Genomic DNA, 19,185 nt, shown 5'->3' with positions numbered 1-19,185 from the left:
ACCGTATCCTATTGACTTGAAATGGTATAGAGGTGGCGTAGTTCACCGCAACTAGTCAGGGTTCCCCTCGCACCTTGTATTGTGGTCCGATTGGAACGGGGCATCTATACCCTGGTTACCCAGCTCAACTGCCGAATTGCGATCCTGGCTAGGGAGCCTGGCAAGGCCCGAAGCGAGGTTAGGCCAATGTCGGAAGTGTTACCTGGCCAGGCTCATCCACTTGCACCTAGCTTCGATTAAAAACGCTCACGCCACAGCTGAGGCAGAAGCCGAAAATGTTGGAAGTTGAAATGGAAACCTATGAACCCATGCTTTTTCCGTCCCGACGACACGTCCCCTCCCTCCTCTTCCGTTGCCCATCGACGAACAATCCTGCCAAACTAGTGCTCAGCGATTAATCTATTGAGGATCCTCATAGGTGACGTTCCACGCCACCTCCTTGTTGATGATCATCTCTTGACTGCCTGTCCTGGAGCCTCCCTCTTCTTCTGACAGGTTCTCCTGGTTATTGCTGCCGCGGTAATGTACCGCCGTGGTCTGATTCGAGACCTGGTCCAGCCTCCAGTTGTGCGGTCGGCCACGGGGCTCGTTTTCAGAGTGATCATGAACCGAAACGGAGGTCGATGCTACTGCAGTTGCCGCTGCTGCAGATGAGGTAGCCTTGGAACGATTGTTCTGAAGTGACTGAAGGGCGTATACATTGCTTGATCCGTACATGCTGATGTCGAAGGCGAGTGGAAAGCCCATACCTATGGAGAATGATTTCAAGAAGTTCTTCAGGTTTGGCACAGTGGCAGAAATGAGGGACCAAGCAATCATGGCCTGTTGAAAGAGCAGACTGTTTGTGACGGTAAATTGAGGCTCAGTGGAGCCTGGGTATTTGCCGAAACACGCCAGATGAACGGCTGAGAGGGCGATGAGCGGTATGCGGAATGAGAAGGCCATGACAACCTGACGCTTGCGGGTGAATGACATTCTGACGGTCCAGGACAGTTGCACAACGAGAAGCCAGGTAAGGATCTCGGTAAAGATGTCAATCGCCGTGATCACGGCCCAACGTGTATTCTAGAATCAATTCTCTGGTTAGGCATCTGATGATGAGGCTGCGGGCGTTGGACGCGTTTCCTCCGTACCTGGTTGGGGCATCGCTTGACGTTATCCAGAGCCAATAATGCATCGGCGCGGCAGTTGACCAAGAATGCCACGCAAGAGCCGACACCCCATGCCGCACTGAGCACCATCAGTCCGATGCAGAATGTTTTACTCTTTCCAGTCTTGGAGCCAATGATGCGTAGGATGAGGGCGAGGACAGAGCATTTGGCGAGGCTCAGGGCTAGAAGGCAGAGAATAACGGCTGTGAGGGTGGACTGGCAGTAGACGTGTTAGCTGATGATAGTAGTGGCCGTCCACAGAGGCTTACTTTTGAAGATGTCGCCCATTGTTCCGTTGGCGTAATAGAGTTGAACTTGCCGAGGCCATTATTCAAGCCAACAAACATTGCAATCGATTGAGCTAAATGCAAGGCCTAGGTAATCAATACTCATCAATTTTGATACCGAATGCCATCCAGGTCGGATCAGCTTCCTTACCATTGCTAAAGCAAGGAGGATGTCATCGAAACCGAACATCTGATACTTGATGTACGCCCTTGCCGTAGCCACAAGTGCGCTGTATATCAGTGACAAGATTGTTATGATCCACAACTGTCCGGCATGATCGTTGAACGCAATAGGCGAGAACCGAGGCGAACCATCATTCGATGTTTCTGGATCCATGGGTATGGGAGACCTGTATGCCCGGCTCAAGAGAGGCGAGGAGTTGACAGCACTGCACGACTGAAAGAACATGGAACAGACGTTCTCAAGAGGGCAAAGAATGACTATTAATCTCTCTGTTGCACAATTGCGGCGCGGCTCATCTACGACATCAGCTTGACGTAGTGAATGGTCCGACGCCCATGGACGGGCGTACGTTCAGGGTTCTAGATGACGCCACAGGATATCTTGCCTCCAGTATCGCGTTGCGCAAGAGCCTTGGGGCACACGAAGGGCCTAGGGAACTGGTACTCGGTAAGATGTTGCGGAAAAGAAGGGCTATTGTCCCTTACCAAGTGCATGAGCCGTGTTGGTGCCGCATGGTGGCGAAGCCTGTCCATGGCAACCCACTCATGCGCTCCTTTGCATTCTGGTTCACAAAAGCAAAAACCCTCCACATCCTGGACTCGGGTTGAAAGGCTCATTCAGCATTTGCCCGTCACCGGAACAAGTCCCGTTGCTCGCCGGAAGCTAGGAGTAGGCCGCTGCAGCCTACGGCACGGCACGGGACAGCTTGGACCAGAACCAACACCCTGCACACCAAGCCACATTGAGGGACTCGAGCTGATGTATTAGATATAATTAAATCCCACACCAGTTTGCCGCATCTCCCTGATCCTGTCACAATATTTAGACACAACACGGGTTTCGAAGGTACTTGGGTATTGCTCCTCTTCGTCGTGACTCTCCGGCCATGCATGTCTACCGCGCGCATTCCTGTTCCTGCATTTCCCACGCAAAGCCAGCTATAGCTTTATTTTCACATCTCTCCTCCTCTTTCTTTCTTTGGTGAATCCAGTGCCGCCAAAGGGATTAGGAAACACCGCTAAAATGTCAATTGACGATAAGGAATTCCCCGACGTCCACGATGCCGCCATCGGCCACAACGACGATGTTGTCGATGAGAAGAGAGGAAACGCGGCCGACCGCGCGGACATGTACCGTATGGGCAAGGTCCAGGAAATGAGGGTTTGTGCCAGTAACTGTTGACATTTGTCCTATTGAGTTTTGTTGACGCAACATCGCACAGAGGAATTTTCGCTTCCTATCCATCTTTGGCTTTTCTATGATTCTAATGGCGTCGTGGGAGTTCTCTCTGAGGTAAATTATGCTGACGGCACTCCGCCTGTCATGGCTGTTGGTCAACTAACTAAGCCTGTTGCTCAAAGTGTCGCTACTGTCGGACTTATCAACGGCGGCACCGCCGGTTTGATCTGGACGTTCTTTATCTGCTGGGTGGGCTTCCTTTTGGTGAATTCGTTAATGGCCGAGATGGCTTCAATGTGAGTAGTGCCCAAACTGAAAAACGCCCCCTCTGGACATGCATTGCCAAATCACTGACGTCAATATTCTACAGGGCTCCCACAACTGGAGGACAATATCACTGGGTATCCGAATTCGCGCCGCCGCAGTACCAGAAGTTCATCAGCTACCTCATGGGATGGATGTGTGTGCTCGGCTGGCAGACGTCCTGTGCCTCCTCGGCGTTCATTGCTGGCACACAAATCCAAGGCCTCGTCGTCCTGAACTACCCCGACTATGTTCCCGAGGCCTGGCATGGCACGCTACTCACTGTGGCCGTTGCTGCTTTCTCCGTGCTCTTCAACACTGTCCTGGCCAGAAAGCTGCCATTGATTGAAGCTCTAGTCCTCATCATTCACATCTTCGCCTTTTTTGGCATCCTTGTCGCTCTCTGGGTTCTCTCGCCGAGAGCCGACACCAAGGCTGTCTTCACCGAGTTTAGTGATGGCGGAGGTTGGGGCAGCCTGGGAGGCTCAACCCTCGTGGGCATTCTTGCCGGCATATTGCCACTGCTGGGTGCAGATGCTGCCGTCCACATGTCCGAAGAGCTGCGCGATGCCAGCCGTACTCTGCCACGTTCCATGATCATGACAACCATCTTCAATGGCGCTTTCGGATGGATCATGGTTATCACGTTTTGCTTCTGCATAGGCGACCTTGGGGAGGTGATCACGTCACCAACCGGCTATCCCTTCATGCAGGTCTTCTACAACTCGACGCAGTCAGCGAGCAGTGCTACCGCGATGGCGGTGTTCATCGTTGCCATGACGGTGTTCTCCAATCTGACCATGGTGGCCACATCGTCGCGCCAGCTCTTCGCATTCGCACGAGACCATGCTGTTCCCTTCAGCCCTTGGTTGTCCAAGGTACCAGCAGGATGGGATGTGCCCATCAATGCCATTCTGACGACTTTCCTTATCTCAAGCCTTCTTTCCCTCATTAACATCGGCTCCGCTGTCGCACTGAACTCGATCACTTCTTTGGCAACAACATCACTTCTCACCAGCTACATCGTCTCCATTGGCTGCATGACCTGGCGGCGATGGACGAAGAGCCCGCTTCTGCTCTCCAAGTTCAGCCTGGGTCAGTGGGGTCTCGCTATAAATATCGCCTCCGAGGCCTTCCTCGTCGTGATTTTCGTCCTGGCATTCATGCCCGGTAACCCTAACCCGACGCCATCAGAGATGAATTGGAATATTCTGATTTACGGTGCCGTTACACTGTTCTCTTTGGCATACTACTTCTTCCGTGGAACTCACCAGTATGAAGGTCCAGTCGCCTACGTCAGAACCCTTCAGCAGTGAGGAGCAATATAGCGAGCCGAATCTACATGGGATGGCCTTCCAAGTTCAAAAGTATGGCCTAGTTTGTATGGGATTCTAAATAACGGGCTCATAGAAAAGTCACGAGCGAAATCATAAATATAGTGCCTCTCTACCTGTTAGAACCGTACCCGTGCTTCGCGAGTGGGTGACTTGCTGTTTGAAAGAGCCTACTTACTCAAGTATTAAAGACACAATTCCGCCGCCTTTTTTAGGCAACAGATATAATAATAATAAAAGTACTCATTTCTTCCGGAATCGCTGACACGCTGTTGTGATTAGAGCCCCAATTGCCGTCTGGCCTTATTACTCGGTACCCCAGACAGTGATCTATAATAATGATCTATAACACTAAGAGCTATCAGGCTGTAATAATGAAGCAAAGGTCTCCCCTCCCGGATTTAATGTCTCGTTAGGATGCACGTCTTGAGCAACACAAAGAGGATCGTTTGATCACTGACCACCGCTCGGGCCCCCCTCAAACATAGCACAGTCCTCGCAACCCCCCAGTAAGCCAGCCCAGCTCGACCAAAGCAAGGTGCAGTTCGGACGGTAAAAAGTATATGACTGTTTTGGTGTTGCTGCAGGTTTGAGCATCAGGCAGCAATGGGTCAATGCGTTTCTGGCAAAGAAAATATCGCATCTTGCCGGTTTTATCCGCCGTGGCTTTTGCCGCTAAAGAAGCAACCGATAGGTCGTATCGTGTGACGTAAGACAGGAGGCTCGATTACAACCAATACCTGCAATCCGGCAGCAAGCTTTTTCCTTGTAAGGGCGAAGAGATAATGCAGATCATCGAGTCAGCTCGAAGCGATCTGTGCGGAGCGGCCTGCCCACAATTTGATGCTGACAGGGTGTTCGGGGCAAGCGCTGCAACCTTCAGTCTGTGTCACCTTAAACTGAGGCAGGATACCACAGCCCAATGATTCCCAATCCGGTCGCACTTGCTGCCGAGTCGATAGTTTCTCCTCTCACTGCTCCGCCACGATTTTTCATGTACCTTCTTCTTTTAAGGCAACTGCGTCTTGCCCCTCTTGCACTGATGGGGTTGTTGTGGCTGCAGCCGGTCAAACAAGCCGTGTATAGGGTCTCTGACAAGGGTTTCCATCCTGGCCAAAAACGGCAATAGATCGACGAAGTTTTCTCTTTCCCGGGAAGAGATAACGTAGATCATCCCATCAAGATCCATGGCCCCCGACCTTTGGAAGGTCGCTAAAGGGCACTTGAGCGATGGTACGAATGTGAGGGCAATGACCTCCAAACCAAAGCCGTTTCTGACTTTTGGCTTTTGAGTGGAAACAAGATGCGTCGTCCCGTAATTTCTCTTCCATTTTAAAAATCGAGCCCATCAAGCTGCCTCCCATCTGCGGCGACAGGGAATCAGTACCGGGGGCATGGACGCTGGGGAACGTGCACGCGCCAAGTTTTCTTGTATTTGGACCCAATACCAGATCCGAGAAGCGTGCACGGACCAGGAAAAATGGTATTGGCTGCCAATACCAATGGCAATTGGTACAGTAGGGCAAAAAATTGGGCCTTGACTGCAATTGTAGCCGTCAAGCAGGTAGGTAGGTTTTATTGCGCCCGGGAGAACTAATCTCATCCCCTGAGTGCGCGTAGCCCTCCCAAGATGTCACGATAAGGGGTCTGATCCAATCAGAAGGCGCCAAATAAAGGATACTTAATTCTTCTGCTAAATTAGGTGGTGATAGAAGTCCCAACAGTATTGGTCATTACAAATCGCAACCTTGCAAATACGACAGCCATGAGAGGTCCGACTCCGTCCATTGGGCCTCTTCTTATTACCGCTGGTCTCCGAAAGAGCTCTCCAAGCCTCACTTTTTGATCTCAGCTGCCCCTGCCGACAGCCCTGACAGGCCAGGCAGTCTGATTTGACATGACGGTCGACATGATTGATCTCACGGTTGATGTGTTCCCTCTGTAATTCGGGCTTTTGTAGATCACGCTCGTCTCCTGGTCGGTATCGCTGCCTCGCCTGACTGTCATGACCGTAGGCGTTGAATAATTCGTTATAAATGCACTCTCGCCATTCTCTCTGATTGGTATATCTCTTCCAATTTGGCTGCGGTCCGTGAAGTTGAGCAATATAGCTATTAACGAGAGCCACGTCAAGGAGAAAAGTCCATGCAAGTGCCTGCCACGGTCCACGGCGTAGGGGGTGATCGTACTTGTAATATGACCTCAATTGGTCACCACGGTCAACGTGATTCATTTGGTCGTTATACTCAGCAGCCACTGCCGGGATTTTGATCATCTTGAAAGCTTCGTCACCGAAAAAGCGGCGTATTGGCTTGACTTCTGACTTGCGTGATGACGGCTTCTTCCTCTGCCGCATGACACGCTCATCGTCGGCACCAGTGAACACGGTGGTCAAAAATAACACAAGCTTGTTGTCTTTCCAAGCGATTCGGTTGGCCTAGGGTCACAGCACGAAGACGAATTAGTAAGGATTTCTCAGTGAAAAGTGTCTGAGGTCTGTCGAAAGTACCTGGTTGTCAGGGGTTGGTATCGCCTTGACCGTATTAAATTCGTACATTTTCTTGACTTCGCCGTCATTGTACTTATCTTGTATGAGTTCCTTATGGATGCCGCTATTCGTGCGAGCCGTGCCTGTGGCCCCGAGGCCGTGGTTGCGGAGGTTGCGGAAGAGGGGAGACGACGAGAAGAGGTTATCCACAAAGACGTGATATGTCGCTTTTGGCACCATATTTGTAAGGGCAACAACGATAGCCTGAGTCGAATTCGGTAAGAAAGGCTCGTCTTCTGTATCAGGGGCTTCGACTGTGACTTTTCTTCGCTTGCTTGACCGACCTTGCGATGATGACTCCTGCGTTGAAATTTCATCGCCAACGGCACCATGTGGTTTCTCCTTAATGTGCCAAATCCACCGAATAAAGAAGCCGCATTGGGCAATGACCCATATCTTGAAGCCTACGAGGTTAGGCTTGCCTTTGATGACCGTTATGCCATCGCTTTTGCCCGTATAGCGGATTATGCACTCATCGACGGCAAGGTGAGACCCGGGCCGGAATATCTGCATAGATACGGCCTGTATGTGGTCAGACCACTCTTCAACGCATTGGAATACCTTCGGAATAGGTGCGGTTTCGTCATATTTGGTGTGGTCAAAGGGACGAAGGTGTCTGTGGAGGAGCTGAAACTTGCTGTATGGCATGAACTTGATAAATGAGTGCGCAGGGCGTTGATCACCGGTCAATCCGCTTGCTTGCGCCTGGATAGGACGAAGAGTTATAGCACATGATTGTCAGGAGCTGGGAACGGTTACTCAAGGCAACAAAGACGAGAATCACAGGGTCGGGCGCGTCCCGCCGAGTCACCCAGAGCGCGGCCGCCAAATAGCGTGAGGCAGTCAAGCAAGCATTCTGAGACCGGATCGATGGTCTCGAGGCTCTGTCCGAACGTTGGCCGGTAAAGTCGCACCTGATTCTTAATCAAAGCGCGGAAGGGCCTGATGCTAGACCGTTCGAGTCGCTGGCGGCGATATGGCTGTTGCAAAAACGGCGACGATTTTAGTCCATGTGGACAGGCTTAATATGCTTCCTGGCGTGGTCCATCAAAGTTAACGAAGAAAGCCTGGAGGAGACAGGATTGAACTTGGACGACGAGAAGAAGGAAGACCTACTGGATTTGGGGGTAATGGTAATGCCAGGATTGGGCTGGTTCATGAACGATGATGATCTGGGAGACATAATTCAAGGATTCCTTACCAGAATAATTACAGATGAGTCTGGACGTGCGAATGAATCCGCTGCTCTGGTGGACGGCAATTTTGGTACGATCAGCGATCTCGGATGAGGAAGAAGACTTCATCAGTCGGGGGCGGTTCAGCATGAACATTTTGCCGCTAGATGTGGATATTAAGGGCCGGATAGAGGCTATCGGACACTATAGCAAGGTCTTAATCCTTGATAAGCCGTTCCAAGGGCGGCAGAAGGGAAGGGTTAGGCGTTAAGTCTGGCTGCAGGAGGTACTGCGGGACCTGAATGCGGCGGACAACGAAAGGCTCAACGAGGAGAACGGACAGCGGCTGGATGATCAGTTGGATAGACGAACGTGCCTGTCGCCAGGGTGGAAGATGATGCTAGAGCACCTAGGCAAAGAAGGACAAGACTGGCTAGGGCAGAACGAAGGGGCGGTTATGTGGGAGGTCAGGACGCTTCTCTTTTCGCTCAGGCGAGTCAGAGAGTAAAGCGGTGGATGTGGAAGAAGAGCTGGGAAGATCAACCATTGAAACAGCATAGATCAAAGCAGTAAATAACTTAGCATTAAAAAATTTTTCAGTCTGCTTGGCCGTCGTACGTCTCTTATTTGCTTCTGCGCGGTAGATTGTTGGGACTGTGACGGTACCGTTGCGGAAAGACAACGAGACAGGAATTGTTAGAGAATGGCTAATCATCTGGAAGCCTAGGTCGTCGGGAGCTCGTTATGGATCCAACGAGCGTGCTACATGACATGAGGCGAGCTGTTTGCGTTTTTGCAGAGCTAATTCTACGACGCAGGGACATGGCCGTGCCACCTCCTAACGGTACCGGTCATGAGAGCGTCTTGAAGTATGAGGTCTATCGGCCTCGCAAATCTAGCTACCTACGTACATCCAATGTTCCCGCCGAGGTGCTCGAACGGAGACGACTTGGCCATGAGCTCTATCACCTAGTAGTGTTGGAAGGCTCACATGAAGACGGATAAGTCTTGAACAGCAGCTCTGATACAAGTTGGGACGTTTCATCCATGGAGAGACTTCCACAACAACAAACTTGGACTTTTCCTATTCGGCCTTTTCGGGGAACTTAGTGTGTTTACTTACCATTGCGGTTTGCATCTCGATGCTAGGACCGTTATGGTTGCAGGAAGTTGATGAGGGAAGTCAGTTGCCGGTTGTTAGAGATACTAGATCTTAGATATCCTACAATTTTTCGTCTTCTTGACGTGCGAAATGGCATTAGAGATATTAGGCACCCTTCAGCAAGTCCATATTTGCCGAGTAATGGCACCTGGCCCCGTAGGATGAGACAGAAGTATCCTCCTCGTTACATCACCTCCTGTCACTTCCGCAAAAGGAGGTGATTAAAGCTATCACCTTGTAGACCAGGGCCTAAGGCATAGGAGGAAAGAAGACAAATACAATAACATACAATATAATTAAAACTAAAAAGATAGGGCATACAAAGGCGTCTAGGAAGCCAAAAGACAACCAAACTAAATCTCTCCCAATGTCGTGAGTGAGAGCCGGGTTCGTTATCTTACCTCAATTACCAAGAGGAACTGAGCAAGGAGTGTGTGTTCCTAAGAAGCCATGGACTTGTCGCTCTTACCCTTGACTACAGTGCAAGGGAATCAAAGTTAAGGAAAAGTAAGGCCTCGCTGGTTGTTGGTTACCATGCTTCCACCATTCAGCTAGTCAAGCCCGTGAGAAGTTTTGACATGCCTGTAATTAGAAATCACGACAAATTCACATGCATCCTCGGATCCACACTGAGAAGAGGCAGCGAGTGTTAGGGGCAAGTCGAATTAAGTATATATAGGAAATCGCCCAGGCGGACAGTATATACTCATTTCACACGACGAACAGAATCGACCCTCGGCCAACTTGGCTAAACCAGCCGCCTTGCTGAGACTGTGTCGCATATCAAACCCTGGCCCCACTTGACCAACTGCTGTTGGAATGGGGATAGCAATGAGGTAAGGATCACGATCATCGTGAACTTGTTCACGGTGAGAGTGAACGGCCACGATTAGCACCAGACAGCAGGCTGCTGCCTAAACAGGCAATACTTTCATTTGTGTATAAAAGAGCTGACTAGTCTCGGTGCATCCTCTCGAGAAATTCTTGCTCTTTAGATAATTCTCATCAATTTACTGATGCCATCTCTGATCCCTGTGGAGCCAATTGTCTGACAGACTGCTATTCGCGACCACTATCGAACAGCAATGCCATCTAACCAACCGTCCAGTTTCAGACTAACCATGCTAGCCAGCTCAGGCCGTCCGGTTGAAATCTCCTCGCGGTCCGAAGAACTGGGTCAGCATCTCTACGGTGAGTTGTCCGATATGACATCCGGTGTGAAACAATCCCAAAGCAGCTTCGGGATAGCCTGGCGACAAGGGTTTCCAGAGAGATCTAAGCAGCCGTAGGCCACAACCTCTCATGGTCGGCAATGAATATTAACAAGACGCTGATAGTGAGCAATATGCGCTCTCTTGCGCCCGGGCAATCAACGAGTCGTCGAAACAGTGAAAAGAGGAACACGAGCCAGAGATTAAATAAAACAACGCAGTTCATTTCCTCCCTCTGCGGTTGCACTTAGTGCGACTCATATGATGTCAGATAAGAATGACGCCTAATGACTTCCACAGCACTCCCACGCTTGACAAGGTTACATGATAGATTGACTACATTGTAATTCTCTCTAGTTGCGGTAACAAATATAGGCGGTCGCGTACATTGAACTAACGACTGGCGAGTCGTCCTGAGCCGGCAATCCAATCAATCAACCACATTCATCAACCTGAACTTGTAACGAAGCCTGTCGCTGTCAGCATCGAAACTAGGGCGGTTACTATCCTTGAAAAGGCAGCTTGTTTGCAGCTGGCATCCTATAGAGTCGCGACCAAACTAACATATTTTAGGCCATATTATATCCTCTATCCTGATGTAGGTCACCACGAATAAAACATCTTCTTTATCTGACTTTTTCCCAATATGTCCAGCCTATTGTAACTCGAGTTTCTTAATCTCAATGCATCGAAGAGCCACTAAAGGAGGGATATCAGCACATCCTTTGAGGGTTTAAACTCGGTTTACTTCAAATTTAAAAGAGCCTTGACGTGTCCTGCAGGGCCTGCGACGTCTCGATTTATCTTTACAGGTCATTACAATAGGTGGCATGAGCCGCTAGATTAACTCGATTTAAAATGGAAGAGATATTACGAGATATTGACCCTACGGGGAGATGGTCAAATTCAACCCGGCCTAGATACCTACTTCATTCCCTGGAAATATAAAAGCTAAAAACGGCCTTGATTTGCAATCATCGCTCTCGCATTCGCAGCATCGCTCCAGGGCCGTTTTGGCCAGTTTCCAAAGCTCCTAGGTGAAAGAGAAAACAACCTCCGTCCATTGCCGTTTTCTGTTTTGACGAAAGCCCTATCAAAGGCTTAAAAACGGCTTGTTTGACCGGCTGTAGCCACAATAGCCCTGTCGATGGGGTAAGCAAGGCGGATTTCTGCACAAACTACGCAGGGGCTTAATAGCGGGCAGCTGACCACATAGTGGATGCACAGGGCCATTATGCGCGCAGTGACACTTGTGGTAGACTGATAAGTGCAGGGGAGCAACTCGAAATGAGGGGACCGAATGGGCAATCATTGGCTGTTGTGTGTTTCCTTAATTATGAACTTATGGAGTGACACGCTTACCCCCGCACACTATCTCAGCATTAAGTCGTAGTTGGGCAGACCGGCCCGCTCCGCGGAGATCGCTTAAACCCAACCTGATAATCTGTATTATCGATTCGTCCTTAAAGAAGGAAACCTCCCGTTGCATCGCTGGTGTTAGCTGTAACCGAGCTTCCCGTCTCGCCTTGACTATGACGGTTTCCAGGCAGACAAACTTCTAAACAACGATGAAGAGCAATTAGTCGAACAACTTCAACCGGCGCTACCCGTCAACTTGTATATCGATGACAGAAATAACGCAAACCACCGCATCGCTCTCTATCGAGGGTTATTTGAAGCTGTTGGCGACAATGAGAATCGACACTGTTACGATCCAAGTATCTCCCCTATCGCGAATCACGACATTTGTTGCAATGTTTGGCATTGAGGGTTCAGACTCCTTCGACCAAATCGACAATCGGAGAGTGCGTCAGGCGCTTGCGCGGTCCAAATTGCTTAGTGGACAGGCTCTGGGAACGGAGAATACCACGCAGTTCGAAATCTCTGCAGAGATGTGTTGGGGATGGACGATGGCTTACACGCGGAACATGACCTGGACCTGCATGATGACACGGGGTGGCTGGATGTTGGCGGAGTGAGGGGCTGAATTTCGCGGCCTCGTGTGACATCGGGTCGTCACAGCTAGCTGTTTTCCCATCCCCCCTGTAACATATTTGAACATATTGCATTAATACTACTCAGTAACTTCAGCTAGTCCAACATCGGTGGTTGAGCTAGTGCGTGTATCGTCCGAGAACAAGCCAGTTGGCGTGTTTAGAGTTAAGACGTGAACCCTTTTGTCCTTCGTGACCTCGCCCTCATACCCTCGGTGCCGGTGCCGGTGACAAGTCAGAGTGGGTGAGCCGCCTCCGATTGGCCATCCCTTTATGCCCCTGTCTCTGAAGGCACTATTAATAACTTTAAGGGTGAGATGTCAGTCGGCCCGACCAATGCTAGGGCTTGGCACATGCGAACTTGGACCCCCCGCAGCGTTTTAATATGTGGACAGCAGGTTGCTTCCGGCACCTAAAGGCCCGGAGCTTAAACAGGCAGGGCGCTGACCAGCACCACCATAAATCCTGCAGCGGCATGACCCAGTAAGCCACCGATTTGTCCACGCTGAGGTCTATGAGTTTCAATGCCTCACATATACTCTTCCGGGGTTGTTCCAGGCCGCCCTTTGTTCTTTCGATGGAAAGCTTTTCTAGGCCCCGTGATCCATGTCTAACACGGTCAACGGGTCAGCGTGAAGCCTCACAGGACAGAAGAAGGGTACAGAGAGCAACGAAGCTACTTATAGGATCGATTAGAGGCTATGTCACCAGATTTTTGCGTAGGGTTGGCTGATAATGTTTCCAGCTGGGTAGCGCAAATCGATCAATGTCAGTGGCATGTCTTCGCAGATGGCTCGCACCGCGTCGTTATGCTCCCACTTCTCGACGAGTAAATTACGGTTTTGCATTATTTGCACGGCGAAAGTATAAGCTTCTCAAAACTTTGTTGGTGATGGGACACATTTGGTCTTCTTTGATGGCCAAATACCCTAGAAGAGCCCTCTTGGAAGCGAAACCCCTCCCGAGCTGAAGGGCATTTATTTTGTGCTGATGATAGTCGCGTGGGTATGGCATAGGGAGGATAACAGCTATTGTGATGACCATGCTTGCGTTTGCCTATCCTGTGCTCTACTAATGATTAAATGAATGCCTATTGGATTTATCTCTGCTATTAGTTCTGTTACGCAGTTGAGAACTAGTTAACGAGTGCGATCGAGCAACTTGTTATGTTCATTCTTCTCTGCACTACATCTCTGTTAAACAGGAAGAACATAGGCGATAGTGACCCCTGAGGGAGGCCTGCCTATGGGAGATATTGTCAGTCGGACGTGTGCCTATGTACTGTGATGGTGGCCATCGCTCTATTTATATCTATCCCACAAGCTTTTAAAGTGTACTTCTTGCCGTACACTGTTATGATGGGCCGCGTGAGCCGCAACTCCAATTACAGTAACATAAAGAGCCTCTGTAAGCGCATGTCTGCTACAAAACAAGCGAATGAAGGCCGAGGAAGCAGGGGTTGGAGAGGGGGCTGCTCAGAAGGCGTTTTGATTTGGACTAAGTGGTGCGGTGCTGGGGCTAGCCCATCGCCGTAGACACCCACGGGGCACCAACTATTAGCCAAACCAATATGCCAAGGCAGTGCGTATGTAACGTGGGGTCACGAGATGCCAAACCAGACAGGGCCGAATACACCACACCAGCGGCACGAGGATGCGGGGCGGCCGACTTTTTGGGATCAAAGCAAAAGACGCTATGCAGGCTTACACATGGAGTATGACACGACATTGCCGAGACTTTTGAGTTTCCTGCGCTTGGACAACCTATTAGGGTGGAACACTTGCAAGAGTCATGTGTATATCGTATATTTATTGTAGATCGAACCGCTATATAAAGGTTCGCTTATGCCCTGATGCCACCGTTCCCTGCCCGCATACTTATTTCTACAGGTACAGTAGATTTGTGGGTAAGTAATGATCTGAATCCGTCCGAGCTCACCCAATTTCTGCTAAGCCTCGACTGCAGTGCTTCAAACGAAGCGACTCCGACTTACCATTGAATAGCTCGCAACAGACAGCCTCACGCGTCGGTTCGGATGGCTTGCGACCAGAGTTTCGATGATTTCCTTCGCTGCGGCTTAATAAAACCGGACGTAAGGACCCGACTGAAAGGGTTAACGTCAAGGAATGCTGCGCTATATGTCGAGGTACATCATCTTCTAGAGGAGCTTAAAAGGCTCAGAGCTCTTCTTTCAACCCATATAGCGCATAAGGACTGCTGCACAGTCAGCTTGCCTATTAGGGAGCCTGAGTTAAAGGTACGCGAGCAAATACCCGTCTAGAATCCACAGGCTTATTACAGAAGGCAACTATCCATCTTGATAATGACTGATTCTCTTGCATTTTTGAGCTCGAGCTTGGCCACACGAGGAGATTCTGGGATTTAAGAAGTAATTCCAGAAAGACCAATAGAGCTCCCGGGGCGTATTGATCATGTGGACGATGGTCGGAGAGCTAAATTCGGATTTTTAATCATCACGAGGGGCGGCTTCTGGCTCGTAGAACATATAATCGTGAAGTATGGCCTTAGGTCTACTCAATCTAGTACTTTGACAAAACTGGCTTAAAATTGGGATTATCTCTACCAGCATGGTTATTATAAGCGCAGGGAGGCGTGGAACTACCCAGCTTAGAAATAAGAATAGGTTACAGTGATCCGGGGTATTAATGACGAGAAAGTCCTCAAGTATATCAAACACATCAATAACCACATCGGGGATCGACTGGTCGCTTGACACCGCCTCTTCATCTTTGAGGGGCAGAAAAGTCACCACTCCTCCGGCTTCAGGCCATGCTGCGGGGACGACAGGATCCGTTAGTCTTTGGTCGACTCGCTTGCAGTATCGAGCGAGTACTTTAGATGATGGAAAAATGGCTCACCGAACAGGACGGTGGCAATAGACATTCATGATCCGGAGGCACGTGGTGGTGATGTGAATCTTAGAAGGCCCAGAGCCACCCTTTGGGATGGTCACCTATCACCAATTCGGCCAATGGTTGGGAGGATGTTAGTCGATCATGTTGGTCACAAGCTCTGTTTGGATTAGATGGCTGAATTAGGCCGAATTCTAGCTTAGATAGGCATTCTCCCCACCCTCGGACTGGTGAGTGGGGTGCCTGTCTGCGCCTTTGCGTGCGCAAACGCAGCGCTGCCGTCAAGTCAAGTTGGCTTTGGCAAGTTTGGGCTCGCTGGCACTCAAGCAAGTCAAGTTGAGGGATTCTATCAAGTCAAGTAAGTCAAGTGGGGCCCCCCAATGGCTTGGTTACTTGAGACATTAGACATTTTTGATATTTTCTGGACTTTGCTCCATATTCTACTATCGATCCAAAATGAAGCCGAAAAAGTAGTCTTTTTACGTCATCATCGTCTTTTTTTTAGTGTTTTGCTTCGGATACACGAGCCGGCCCGCGGCCCGGGCGCTTGCCTAAGTCAATGCATCAGAAAATTCTACCTCGTTTTCAGCCCTCGGCTATTCGTCCTTACATCCTTCAATAACGCCATACTGCTACCACCTCTGCCACGGTCAGTCCCGCCCCCATTGATGCCATCCCGAGTACTCTCTGACGTATCTCGCAGATGCGTGGAATGTAGATTCCCGACTCCAATGGATTCGCGATGCCAAGAGGGACCTCAAGGACCACTTCGAGCATTGGTAGACCTCTGATCGTGCCGACCGCGCCGAGCAGCCGAACCCCTCTGCCCGGGGGGCCTTAAGCATGAGAAGAGTCGTTGGAAGGGTTTGTTAGATGATCGGAGGTGCCGGATGCTACAGCAGCAGCGGCAGCCTGATACATTACCCGAAGAGCTTGACAGATATTACAAGGCAAAGCTTGAGGTCACAGATGACCCTATCGGGTGATGGTGTCAGAAGAAGAACGAATATCCGGCACTGTCACAGCTTGCCCTCGATATCTCAGCCATACCAGCGATGGCTGCTGACTGAGAGGCCCTTTAGTCTCTCGAAGCTCGCGATGACTTCACAGCGTCAGTCAATGCATCCGGAAACCCTCGAGTTCTTACAATGCCTTAAGAATTGGAGCCTGACCCGTGGCATACGGTTGGGCAACCTCCTCGCGGACGCCATCGGGAAAGAATGTCGCGAGGACTGCGGCGAGCGCAGATGATGATCAAATAGAGTCAATTCGGGTCAGAATGCTACTCTTACTGTCACACTAGGTCAAGTTTCCAAGTTGAATCAAGTAAGTCAAGTTCGAGTAAGTTGGGGTTCGTGAGGAGTCAAGTTGGGGAGGTGAACTTGACTTACTTGACTTGACGGCAGCGCTGCGCAAACGCCTCATACCGCCACTTACACCAGTGCAGAGTTACTGTTGCCGAATTTAGCCAACACCGTGAACTAAAAGCACGAACAGTGCATGCCAAAAAGCGCATGCGGATGCCACGGCTGAATCACCTTACCATCCAGGACCACCTAATGCATCACCAAAATTTCGATCCCCAGACAAAATCTAAATTCTGGTGCACATAAAAATAGACCACCGTGCCAATAAAAATCGAAACTAGTAAAGAGGCACTCCATAAAATTGATCAAAGTTCACTCTGCGTAGGTTTTTGAGCTCCCGACCGCTGCGTGTGTGCTGGCAGTTCTTTCTTACGACCATGAATTCCTCACTTTCGTCCTCTGACCTGTCACCCACCTCAATCACGGACTCGGCCTCCTCATCTACACCCACCTCTATTTCTGCCTCCTTTGATATAGGAAGAGCTTCTTCAGCCGCTAGAGCCTCCGCTAGAGCCATGAGTCGTCGGTTCGGGTTCGGTACCGCCTTTCCTTTCTTTTCTTCCCTCGCCGCAGCTGGGCCATTCGATCCTCCAAGCCAGTAATCCGCGCATTCTGAACGTCCATCTGCATCTCTAAAGCTTCCAGTCCCTTTGCGATCATACTGTAGTTCCGTCTGGTTGGGCGACTGCTGTGTTTGGCCAACTCTCTCACCTGGCGGCTCGTTTCGGCGTATCATCTGAGTGTAGTTGAGGAGGGCTCGGCGTCTTGAACCGTTCCGGCACCTTTTCTTTGGCCGGTTGAATTTCCGGATGTGTTAGAGCCTTGTGACGATTTCTAGGCCCATTTCCAGTAAATCTCCAGCCGGATAAGATAATCTCCTTCCTCATGCCCGCTTCCTTGGCTTTCGCATATGCCCGAATAAAGTTGACTTTGTCGACCGGCGCAGAATCGGTCAAGCTAGCCAGCTTTTGGAGTTCTTTCCGATACGCACCTTTGATGACATTAAAGATTCCATTATCTGACGGTTGAAGACCATGAGAACAATGTGCTGGTAGATAACAGCAGTAGACGTTGTTCAGAAAGCACGTAGCCATCCACTCATCCTGGATGCTCGTCAGCGATCTTGTAGCGGGAGACTTTGCGGTGAAAACCCCAAAAGACTCACCTGTGCATGGCTTCCGTGACCGTTAAGGATAATGAGTCTCGCATCTGATGCATCACGAGGCTCTATTTGAGGTAGATAGATGTCTTTTAACCACTCGAGAGCTATGTGGTTGTCGGTCCAGCCGTTCGGTGATGTGATGTAGTGCCAATCTGCTATCAATTCGAATTCGTTAAGAAACCACTGCTTCTGTAGCTCTTTTCCTTTAAAGATGATGCCCGGTTTTAAAGCGTGACCAGTTGCGGTGACAGCCTCAATAAACGAGGTCCACGTGCGCGACTGAACGCCTTTTCAACATCGCCCTCCTCTTCGGGTCGGAGCTCCCGATTACGAGGCTATCCAGGCCTCATGGACAGCCAATTAGCTATGCCTTATAAAAACCCATAAAGTACTTGTAGAAGACTTACCGAAACCCGCCATTATACCGCCCTCGTCCACGTTAACCATGTCCTCAGGCTTGATCCAGCCGTATTCATTCTCCCGGATATCGAAGTACCAATTGACCGTCCTCGGAGTAAACCCGTCAAATCTGGCGGCTTCCTGACGTTTTCTAAGCTTGTTAGATAGTTATGGGTGACGTTTGACGAACCTCGTGGTCCAGTGCTTGCCCAGAGGCTTGTTATCGCCTTGTTGTTGTTGTAGGATGGCCTCGACACAGGCGCGGAGCTAGCTGTGAGAGGGAGCATAGCCCAGAGACTCTTGCCGCAGCACCCAACGAAGGAGAGTCTCCTCCTGGCTCTCTGAAATACGCAGGTGGGCCTGGATACGTTCATGCCTGCTTGTTTGACCGGAAAGTCGTCTCGAAATGGTCCACTGAGGCACTCCACGTTTCTGGGCCGCCTCAGTCTGCGATAGTCCTCTACCAGTAATATCGAATATAGCCTCAGCTACGTCGTCTTCAGTATACACATACCGAATCATTGTGGCAGGAGTTCCACCACGTAAACCAGGTGATATGCCTACTTGAGTGTATGTAGTTACTGTTGGAGATCACAAGTGTGAGACGACCAAGTCGGTGGCAAGGTGTGGAAGAAAGAGGAACGTTCTACAAGAAATCGTGCCTGTACATAACTAGTGGTTCCCCTACTTCACTTTGAGATACGAATTAAGCAATAAGCATCTTCTCATTTCAACAGTTGCACAGGGTAGATGAGGTGAAAATGAAAATTTTTCAAAGGGCTAGAGAATTAAGCCACGCCGCGGAACGGGAAAAAACAAACCCGATATCAAATTTCCACGGAAAAGGCAATATAGT

General features: G+C 50.0%; 4 protein-coding genes across 4 annotated transcripts; 1 reads left to right on the top strand and 3 right to left on the bottom strand.

The window, feature by feature from the left end:
* Window positions 1–399: 399 nt before the first annotated feature.
* Window positions 400–1,498, bottom strand: MRS44_013671 (uncharacterized protein; the record flags this gene model as incomplete). Its single annotated transcript, XM_065617131.1, has 3 exons — window positions 400–1,065; window positions 1,134–1,367; window positions 1,421–1,498. The coding sequence occupies 3 exons, from the start codon at window positions 1,496–1,498 to the stop codon at window positions 400–402; spliced, it is 978 nt and encodes a 325-aa protein (XP_065473203.1).
* A 1,147-nt stretch (window positions 1,499–2,645) lies between these two features.
* Window positions 2,646–4,420, top strand: MRS44_013670 (uncharacterized protein; the record flags this gene model as incomplete). Its single annotated transcript, XM_065617130.1, has 3 exons — window positions 2,646–2,793; window positions 2,845–3,097; window positions 3,172–4,420. The coding sequence occupies 3 exons, from the start codon at window positions 2,646–2,648 to the stop codon at window positions 4,418–4,420; spliced, it is 1,650 nt and encodes a 549-aa protein (XP_065473202.1).
* A 1,853-nt stretch (window positions 4,421–6,273) lies between these two features.
* MRS44_013669 (uncharacterized protein) lies at window positions 6,274–8,317 on the bottom strand (the record flags this gene model as incomplete). The annotated part of the gene is made up of 5 exons (XM_065617129.1): window positions 6,274–6,308; window positions 6,362–6,875; window positions 6,948–7,691; window positions 7,901–7,934; window positions 8,103–8,317. The coding sequence occupies 5 exons, from the start codon at window positions 8,315–8,317 to the stop codon at window positions 6,274–6,276; spliced, it is 1,542 nt and encodes a 513-aa protein (XP_065473201.1).
* An 8,059-nt stretch (window positions 8,318–16,376) lies between these two features.
* MRS44_013668 (uncharacterized protein) lies at window positions 16,377–18,851 on the bottom strand (the record flags this gene model as incomplete). The annotated part of the gene is made up of 8 exons (XM_065617128.1): window positions 16,377–16,503; window positions 16,549–16,633; window positions 16,694–16,700; window positions 17,142–17,400; window positions 17,480–17,871; window positions 17,934–18,217; window positions 18,338–18,480; window positions 18,844–18,851. 8 exons carry the CDS (start codon window positions 18,849–18,851, stop codon window positions 16,377–16,379), a joined length of 1,305 nt encoding a protein of 434 aa, XP_065473200.1.
* Window positions 18,852–19,185: the final 334 nt, after the last annotated feature.

This window comes from Fusarium solani, assembly GCF_023522795.1.
Source record: "Fusarium solani strain SB1 chromosome Unknown bctg00000009, whole genome shotgun sequence".
Classification (NCBI taxonomy): Eukaryota; Fungi; Ascomycota; class Sordariomycetes; order Hypocreales; family Nectriaceae; genus Fusarium; species Fusarium solani.
The sequence above is the reverse complement of the archived record's forward strand: the minus strand, read 5'-3'. Positions and strand labels throughout refer to the sequence as shown.